The sequence below is a fragment of the Conger conger genome, chromosome 4 (assembly GCF_963514075.1).
Source record: "Conger conger chromosome 4, fConCon1.1, whole genome shotgun sequence".
Classification (NCBI taxonomy): domain Eukaryota; kingdom Metazoa; phylum Chordata; class Actinopteri; order Anguilliformes; family Congridae; genus Conger; species Conger conger.
Window position 1 is genome coordinate 51,745,560 of NC_083763.1, and position 10,576 is coordinate 51,756,135.

Genomic DNA, 10,576 nt, shown 5'->3' on the forward strand with positions numbered 1-10,576 from the left:
GAAGATTAGAGTCTATTATCTGCCAATGCAGATAAAAAACATATCAGCTTCATGGTTACTCACTGTAAAAATGTTTTACATGTTTAACTAGTGCATTTGGTTGTCCAATGTCAACTGTTTGTTTTTTATAATATGATGATGCAGAATGCTGTTGCGAACTTAGCTAGTTTTGGTGATGAAATGACCTCAAATAATGACCAAAGGCCACAGGAGTGAGATACAGCAAAACATATCAATGAAACATCAAAGTGGATCCGAATTTGAAGTTATTAACGATGCATGAGTAGACAAATTTAAAAAAGGGTTTTTTGGGGGATCTGCCACTGTGGGTATGAACAATTGTGTTTTACATGCTAACAGTAAACAGTAGATAACGTAAAGTAGTACAGATGTACTGTTTCTAGAAGTTAAAGCACCAGATATGTTTCAAGCTCCTAAACCAAAAGGCTAATTAGGGTTGGTGATGGTCTGTTTACAAAATCCGTTTGATTTGGAAAATTTCTTACTGTTGTGGGCTATATGGTTAATGTAGGCTCATGGTTAATGAAGCATGTTCCAAACACCAAGTTAGGTAACAAAGTTCTGAACAGTGCTACTTTCATGACAAATAAATAAGAAATTACTTCCAGATCAGCGTTGGTTTTTCATGTGTGTAAACTCCGTTTTCATGTTTCAGGCTTGGTAAAAGTCACAATATTAGATGATAATATTACAAACATGAAACGATGAAACGAATCCTGTTGTAAAACGAGTTAGCTGGCTAGTTTTGGTGGTAACATAGTTGGGCTTCTAATAATGCTAGCAAGTTTCCACTAATCATTTATATTAATGATGTTGGCTAGCTAACGTTAGCTATAAAGTTAGGGGGTGCTGACAGCTGACGTTGAATTAGCTAGTTAGATCACATTGTATAAATCATATAGATAAAACACTTTCATTCAGTTTTCACAAATTATTATTATATTCCAATATTGACTTGGTTAAATGACACAGAAAACACTGCCTGCTATTCATATTCTCAACATCAGTAGGCAGCAGAGCCAGAGCCGTTAGCCACCGGAAGTAAGTTCTTTGCTGTTGTGATTTGTCCTATATTTTCTGTATGGATGGAGCGTGTTATTTTGATGAAGTCAAATGGAAAGGAACATGCGACTGGAGCATTTATACTCTTTGTAGTTCCAAAGCATTAATTTAATTTCCCTTTATTTAAACTTAGAGACACATTGAGAGCAGGTACCCTTTTTATAAGAGTGCAGGATATACACATATACACAGCAAACTCTTATTCCATACTTTCATTGGGCAGCCATTATTTCTGTGTGGGCGGGTCTGTATAGTTATGAAGATGTGAGCTAACATGGTCTTCCAAACACAGAGACGTTGTGTAGTTATTTGTAGTTTTCTGTGTAATTATTGGTTCAATTCACATGAGCTAAGTGTTTTAGTGTCTGAGATAGTGTCTGCCAATAATCATGAACCACATTCCTCAGGAGAAATACTACTATTGAACGGGCGTTAACTTTTCTGTTTGGAACATGGTGAGCCTATGTCACATCTTGGGATTTATTTCAGTCATTTAGTAACCTTAGATTGGGGGATGTCTTTGTGCATTGCTGTACGTAGTTTTTGAATGTTTGAAATTGGGATAACAGCTGGATTTAAAATAGTAAGTAAAATTATTAGAATTTAGCCAGCTAGTAAGTATTGTTACAGCCTGTAATGATACTTGCTATTTAGCTAGTAATAATTATTAGCTGTGCAGATCTTATCATGAGTACACCTGGTCTTGAACCAGCAACTTTCTGGGGTGCCGGTCATGTACTGTACCTTGGATACAGGCTGCCCCCTAGTCCAGTGATTGAGTTGGGAAATAAATAATAACACATGCGTTGTATTGGCTGAATACATTTTGTCTCAGGGTGCTGCTTTCCACCCAGATGGGCCCCCCTCGCAATGTTCCAACTGAAAATTTAGTTTGTAATTGTTCTCATGGAGCAGATGGTAGAACTAACATACTGTCTAGTACTGTATTCAGTATGTGTAATATCAGTTTTTAGAAAAAATCTGGGCAATAAATTGTTCAGTGCTAATTCAGCCCTTATAGAGTATGTTTTGAACTGGTAGAATACATATAGAATACTCCATATCTTATTCATTTTTTCCCTGAATGTCGACTACTTTCTCTGTCCCTCATGATTTTGGCGTTGGTAGTGGGGCATACTCACCAGCAGAGAAATCTATGTCATTATTGGAGGCTTCAGATAGTAGCTGATGGTCTTTGTGATCTTCATCATTGTCAGAAATCCTCTCTGTAGTTCTCTTAAGCCAGCGGTCCTTGTGCTGTTTATGTCCAAATGCCTCATCATAGTTTCCTTTAGTTCTGAATAATTGCTGATAATGGAACATGCAGTAGAACTCTCCATACAGAGCTGCATAACTGAGAATGCTACAAAAAAGCAAAACAAGTTAATGTTTATCTTCCCTTGTCCCTTGCTTCAATCTTTTCATGCTCTAAGTCTATTGACACTATTAACACAAGTCATCATGACAAAATACTTTTAGCAACATACTAACTGCAATGCAATTTGAGGTTACATTTATTTTGCTTTAAAAATTAGGTGCTGTCACCTTTGCAGTTGGTGTCCATTAATCTTTTGTAAACATTATGGAAATAGCAAATTCCATCATGAATTTATCTCACCTTAGCTTCTTTTTACAATGTTTACAACAGAAACAGTTGTTGTGGAAGATGAATTTATCAGCCACAGTTTTTTCCATTGGATAGACTGGTTTCAAACATGCAGAACACAGTTCCTTTGCAGGTGCCTGGAACTATGATATATCAGATTAATATTTTTGTATTTGACACTTAGTAATTAATCAATTATAATTCATCACACATAATTGCATTAGTTATTAGTATTCAGTTTCTTTCCCAGTAATACCATATTTACTTGATAATTCGTCAAGAAATACTAAAACAATTGCTTTAACCCTCACGCCTTATACTGTATTGTGCTTGGAATTGAGATAAAGATAGTATATACTGTATTTCTGCATACATTTTATATCTGTATTGCTTTTTAAATCCCAATAATGTCCTGGGTCTATTTGACCTTCACCTTTCTTCACCTGTAGAATTAATTCACATTTTCTAAAACAATCTTAAGTGAAATCATAGTGCTCCTTTCCATAACATTACACATATTACACAGTGGAACCAGATCAGAGAGAACCTGAATATAAAAGTGTTCCCTTCAGTCATGTGACATGACATTATATAATATTTCATGGGACACTGACACAGTATATTGCTTTCTTAAAGCACAGTATTCATATTTCATATCTACCCCATCAAATCTGTAATTCAATCATCTGTTCTGATGCCGTCACCCTATCAACTTTTTGTTCTTTTAAAATTCATGGCTGTGTTTCTGAGAATAAAGAACCTCACATTTTTTAACCACATCAGGCATGAAAACATTTTCTCACAGAACAACAACCCTTAAAAAAAAAAGATTATTAAAAAAGGCATGCCATACTTTAAAGTGAGTTGAAGTTTCACCATACCTAAACATCTCAGTTAAGTGCAAATTATAACTTTAATAAGTGGTTTTGGTCAAAGAAAATGTACACTCAGTGAGCACTTTATTAGGACACCTACTGTACACCTACCTATTCATGTGATTATCTAATCAGCCAATTGTGTGGCAGCAGTACAATGTATACAATCATGCAGATACGGGTCAGGAGCTTCAGTTAATGTTCAGATCAACCATTAGTATAGGGAAAAAATGTGATTTATGTGACTTTGACCATGGATTGATAGTTGGTGGCAGACAGGGTGGTTTGAGTATCTCAGAAACCGCTGACTCTTGCGATTTTCACGCACAACAGTCTCTAGACTTTGCAGAGAATTGTGCGAAAAACAAGAAAGCATCCTGTGAGCAGCAGTTCTACAGGCAGAAACGCCTTGTTAATAAGAAAAAAACTTTGAAATCCTACAAAGTTTTCCACATTTTTTAATAAAAATATCTTTTTACACTGTATGCATGGGAAGTATTCTTTAATCAGGTTTTAACTAAGAAAGAATCACTGAGTTTACTGTGGGTTTTTATGAACAGGTACACTCCTTGTGGCAGGACCACAGATTTTCTTCAGGTAATCAGGCTTAGGAGGAATGGCAGGCTTTTGATTAGCATGCCTGGGATGAAATGGTAGAGTATTCTGGGATTGATTTGACAAAGCGGAGGAAGAAGGTTTGTTATCAGTAGTTTTGTCTGTACTATGATCCTCCACAACTTCAACCTCCGCCACTCTTTTCACTGCTGACAACTTGTCAGTCACCAATAAAACTGAATGGGGTAATTCAGTTTGTGAAGGGGGTAAAGGTTCCACAATAGCCTGCTTGCAAACAGTCTGCAAAGCTTGTTTCTTTTTTTGTGCTGAATATGATTTCCCTGCTTGTCTGTATAACATTGCAGCTTTGAAGCCTCCCTTTGAGATATTAATGCTGGACTTCTCTAGAGATCGAAGAGCTGCTTGAAAATGTCCTTTCTCAATTTCTTCCTTATCAAAAGGCTGTTGAATTGTTGAACCCTGCAGAACATTTATAGTAGCTGTCACATTGCCTCTTCCAACAACATCTGACTCTTTCTCTTGTTCTGACCTCCGAACAACATCATCCACTGTTGAAAGGTAGACAGCCTGGTCTTGGACTTTTTCAGCAGAGGCTTGCTGCCTCTCCTGGACAGCATATTCAATTGACCTGGCTTCATCTGTGGCTTGGCGGAGCCTCTGTATGGCTGCCTGAAGATCTGACCTTTGCTCATCCACTACTGGATCATCGAGATCTGTTTCATGGGTCCTTGCGATTTTCTCATTTTCTGAATAGAAAGTGGAACTCTGCTTACACTGGCTTTCTGTTGAGTAAGAAGCTTCTTTTGATGCCCTATTTAAGTAATGGATTTTCCTACCTTTCTTGACTTCCAAATGTAATATTTTCCCATCGTTAAGCTGGTCCAGGCTGCTGGAACAGTCTTTGATAGCTGTGGTCTCAAACAATGCTTTATTATATTTTTCATTGCCACATCTGTTGTCATGGTGTTTATTATAAGCAAGATTTCTTTGAGGACTTATTTCAAAAAGATTTTTGTAAGATTTAACATCATTGTGTTCTATTCTGCATGCATTTCTATCACTTTTCCCCTCCTTATTCCCACAATCTAAGATGGCGGGTTCGCACACATGCTTCCTCTTCATTACTGGTTCCCTTTCATGTCCAGAAACAGTGACTTTCTCCCGGCACCTCATTTTGTTGCTGTTCTTATGATTCTCCTCAGGATCAAACGACCATAATATAGATCTTACATCTGCTCCAACAATATCATTCTTAGATACAGTATGCTCTGTATTTGACAATTCTTCCATAAATGCAGTATCCAAGGCTTGCCCTTGAGTCATCCACCCCTGTCTATCCCTATCAATACCATCTTTCCAGTCCTCCTCCACATAAATACCCTGACAGATCTGTACCCCAACTACACCTTTGTCTGGAGATGTCCAGTATTGTGTTCTGACACGCCTGTTCAGGAATTGTTCCTTACACATGGGTTTGGTTTTGTGCGTGTTCCCAGAGCTATCACAGAGTTCACAGCAGGGCTCTGCCTTAAAAAGGTTCAAGGTCTTCACTTCATCTGTCCTCTGCTCTTGAATTTCAGACCTCGGCTTGGTGAAGCTGTGATCTTCCACAGAGCTGGTGCAGTCCATGGGATCCAGTGCTGTGGATTTCAATAGCAGACTCATTCCCTTTACATCCCCACCCTGGATTAATTCATTCCACTTTTCAGCTTCCATTCCTGCATCATCTTGATCAGGTCTTTTAATAGCATCTAAAGGTTGCTTCTCTGAAATCAGCGTAGCTTTGTGAATATCTCCCCTGGTGCAATCGTTTAACAGTCCTGCAGTAGCTGTGAATTGATGAGTGCCTGATTTGCGGTGCTCAAACATAGACGTGTTGCCCTTAACATCTTCCCCTTCAGAAATTTTCTCTTCCTGGAGCTGTGTTGTGGTATGTGGACCTCTATGATGACTGTCATCTATTGTCCAGTTTTCAAACATCCACCGCATAGACTGAACCTCCCCCTGATATCTGTTGCTTGTAGCTGTGTGTGCATGTTCTGAATTCAGCTCTTCCTCTAACTCCTTGTCTATAACATTGTTCAGGGCCTTCAATTCTGGGTGGGTGTGTCTATAAAGCCTTTTCATTTCACTTTTCTGTCTCCTTTGGTGGAAGTCAGAGAAGCTTTCCTTAGGTGGGCAAACAGCTAAGAACACTTGGCTTTCAACACTCCTTAAGATGCCCTCTTGATGACTGTTTTCTGAAGGTATACTTGGGAATCTTTCTGTATCAATTCCATTGAATCCCTTTGCAACCTTTATTTGGTGGGATTGGTTTGCCATCTTCACCTGGAAACAAAAAGGAAGTCTGTTTTTCCTTGGTTCAACAAGTGATATTAATACAATAGCTAATGTATGTTAGTGGCCATGTGGACGAAAAGATAAGTGATACTAACCTTGTCTAAGTTGAGTAGACATCACAGGACATGCATCATAGCAAACCATCTTCTCTCATGTGAAGACTCAGCTGAATGGTTAGTATTGCCACCCTCACTTTTACATTTTGAAGTCAAGGCATTCGGTGGAACAGTGTAAATAATATGACATATTATTTTACATTGAACACGGAGACCTGGTTAGTTTTGCTGCATAGAGTTCACCATACCTTGCTGGCTTTGTTTTTCTTGTCAGAAGAAACCATATGATCTTGCGCTGCACAATCCTATGAAAAGGAAAAAAAGAACATTCTATATTTTAAGCCAAAAGTGTGTAACTATTCAGCAAAAGATCAACCTACACAGGGTACAGTATACAGAGATGCTAACACATTTTGGCCGAAGCCTTCATCAGTGCATATAAACAAGTGAGCAATGCTGCCACTTGCTAGTACGTTATACATGCCTGTTATGTTATACGTCATTGAATCAATTCAGAGTGGATACACAAACTGAATCATTAATTAAGAAAAGAGCCGTGATAATTCTGATAACATAATGATAACATAGCGTGAGAAATATATTAGCAGGTACTGGCCTGTCAGTATTTGGACAGTGACCCAATTTTTGTTCTTTTGGGCCTATACTCCAGCAAATGAAAATGAAATGAAATACCACCCCCCCCCCCCCCCCACCCAGCTTGAAGACGGCAGAGAAGGAAAGTACAAAATACAGAGCCAGCTTTGAAGGGAGTGAGTACACAATGTGCAGAGGACCAGGGAACCTGATATTCCTGTTCTGAGCAGGGAACAGAGGGTGCTCTCAGCTCTCTATACTTAAACCTCATATTCGTTCTTTAATTTCAAATCCAATGTGCTGGAGTACGGCCAAAACAATTGTCACTGCCCAAATACTTACGGACTGCACTGAATGTTCAGAAATCTTAAAATATATATATACATAATTCATAGATACAATACGTAGAAAATAATTTAACTTTTGCTTTTATTAACAAATCAATACTGTAGATTCTACATTGAATAATAATGTTAATAGATATCTTTTAAATTGACTTTTTGAATTGTACAAAAACATCTACAGTTTTCAATTTCTTTTAATTTTTTTATCAAATAGTTGCAAGAACTCACAGGTTTTATTGAGCTCCCATTGGACTCTGCAATTGATACTTTCAACAAATAGATAGCAGATAATGCTTTTACTGAAGCTGAAGGTTTTTCTTGTCCGTAGATTGAATTGATGTCTTTGTGGTCGAATAGAGACCTCTTCTTCTCATCTGAAATGTATTGGAGAAAAATTATGACATTAATGCAGACTATTTCTTGCAAGGATATGATTTGATTTCTCACCAGCATCCATTGAGTTCATGTCTGTACTGCCTCCCTCTTTATAAGTCTTTGCCAAAAGGAACTACATGGAAAACTGTGCACTATGTAGCATTTAGCTATTCCATGATACCTTTGGTACTTATTATGTAGCTGTGATGTTAATTTATTATTTTATCTGTGTTGAACACTGTCATTTTCCATCTGTGGATTTACTTCTTGCTTTCTTTGAAAAAAAAAACTCCAAACAAGAGCATATAGGTCAGCAAATTCTAATCCCCTTTTATGGAGGACCATAAATTGTCACGCGTATCACCTTGTGACATTACTGTGAAACAGGTCAAGGTATTATTGCTTTTGTTACATACAGAATCAAAAATGGAGTCCCTTCAGTTTCAACAGTTACATACCTTTTGAAAAACATCATGCCTTTTCCCAGAGACCAGGGATTATGAGATTATCATATGTAAATAAAAGAATGATATCATATCAGATCAAAATCATTGTTATTTATATAATGGTGTTTAGAAAAAAATAGTCCCAATACACTTCACAGCTTCCCCCAGGAGAATCTCCAGCAAAAGGCAACAATGACAGGAAAAACTCCCTGGATATAGATGCCCCAATAGTGTGTTATTATGTCTCTCGTGTTTTTTTATACATGTTTTCTCCCTCCCCAATTTGAAATTCATCAACGTCTGCATACTCCAGCTATATAAAAGGCAAAGCATTTTAAAGATTGCTGATCATTCGGGAATCAAGATAAATATAGTTTGATCAACAACAGCTGCATGTATGGTTATAACCCTGTTGCATACCGTGTGACAGATTCTGACTGTATACATTTACCCACTAGACCAACAGTATTTATTATGAGACAGCATTAACGTATACTGTAGGTGTGGCGGGGATTGATTACAGTGTCTGCCATAGCTATTTACTGCCACCACCAGGTCTTCGGAATTAGGTTGGGCCTTGAGAAGCTCAGTTATGTGAAGAAGTTTTTCACACTGACAGTTGTTTATAGGGAAAAGAAGCAGCTGGTATCAGCTTTCCCAAATTCCTTTTAGCTTGACTTTTAGCTTGTGTATAACACTGAGCTGCAGTATTTCAAATGGTTTTCAGTATAGATCATGACATAGATTAATAATAGTAACTCATAACATTAAGAATAATGTTTACTGTATTAACATTATATTAAAACGAATGTCTGGGCTGCATGCAGATGAGAGGCTGGGAAAGACAAACAGCATGGCTGACATATAAGATCATGAGAGACATGGTTTAGGTAAGTACAGAGAGCATAATCTCGCAGTTTTGGCTGTGTGACCCTCCACAGGTCCATATTAAATGATGTGGTTTAAATATAGTTCTTTGAAGTTACGGAATTAAAATATTTAATTATTAATATTTTTATACATAGTATATCATATAGTATCATACATATCAATGATCTGTCTGTCATTTTGGATGTCTCAACATACAGAAGCAATCCTTTTTGCAATCCTTTTCCTTTCCCCATTACAAATAAGGACCCGTTTTGGAAAACAACTTGATAACCTTATAATTCTCTTACAATAACAAGAATTATAATCTAAAACATTGGACTATGATATACCTGTAATGCTTAGACTATACTTTGTCATTCACTGAAAAACAGTCCAGAAACACTAATAAATTAATATGTGTGCCTGGTCTAACATGAAACATTGTGTACTCACAAAGTTAATCGATCTATGGTTCCAGCAGACTAAGATGTCAACTTGATTTCTTCCTCCTTGTGAAATGTTATGTTCCTGAATTTCTTGGATAGCCTCTTGTCTGTAGTGGGGGCCACTTTTAAATGTAGCTCTCCCTGTGTGCCTTCTGTGCTTCTTACTAGGACTGCTCATATTACAGCTGAATTTTATTAGCCCACGAGATTGAAGAGATATAAGCTGAGAAACTATTTTTGGAGAACTACAGCTGATATTCTACTAGGCTGAGACAGTCACTGATGCTGAAAGTCATCATGAGACTGAAGGACCCCTCTCTTCCCCCACCCAGTATGATATCACTACCTGTTTCTTGAACTGGGAAGGCCCACATTGTCATGTTATTAAATGGCACGCTCCAGTTAGGGTTGTCTGCTTATTCCATATACCCATATAGTTAATGTAACTCCAGTTAGCTTTCTTTTTGACAGCTTAAGAGCCATCCCTGATACCTGATTTTGTATCAAGAAATATTTATGAATATGTATAAATATATTTCTTATGTATCATTTTAGTAATTGTTTTTATTTTTCTCAATAAAAGTTAGCTAAAATCCCAAACAAATTACCATTTGTTTGCAATATAATGGGCAAACGAGTTGATTCAAGAGAAGAAGCAAGGCACACTCACTTAGAATTCCAGTTTATTGTCCAGGCCTAAACATTACCGTGTGTATGTTCATGAACACTACTCTTCTCGCAGAGTGTAATGTTCATTAAACAGAGTCTCATAGTCAGAACTATTTATATTTATGTCATGAATTTTGAAAATGAATAGTTAGATGTTATGTCCACTCCTGTGGAGACAATAAAATGTGTCTTTCCATCAGGGGGATGGCTCTTAAGCTGTCAAAAAGAAAGCTACCTGGAATTAGATTGACTGGATGGGTATAAACATAGTATTCATATGTGTATTCTACCACAAA

The 10,576-nt window shown here is 37.3% G+C and overlaps 1 protein-coding gene across 1 annotated transcript; it reads right to left on the reverse strand.

The window, feature by feature from the left end:
• Positions 1–4,101: 4,101 nt before the first annotated feature.
• On the reverse strand, positions 4,102–9,724 carry LOC133126651 (xin actin-binding repeat-containing protein 1-like). The gene is made up of 4 exons (XM_061238993.1): positions 9,619–9,724; positions 7,703–7,848; positions 6,785–6,841; positions 4,102–6,468 (listed from the first exon to the last, which is right to left on the reverse strand). The coding sequence occupies exons 3-4, from the start codon at positions 6,818–6,820 to the stop codon at positions 4,102–4,104; spliced, it is 2,403 nt and encodes an 800-aa protein (XP_061094977.1). The 5' UTR covers positions 6,821–6,841; positions 7,703–7,848; positions 9,619–9,724.
• Between the last annotated feature and the right edge of the window lie 852 nt (positions 9,725–10,576).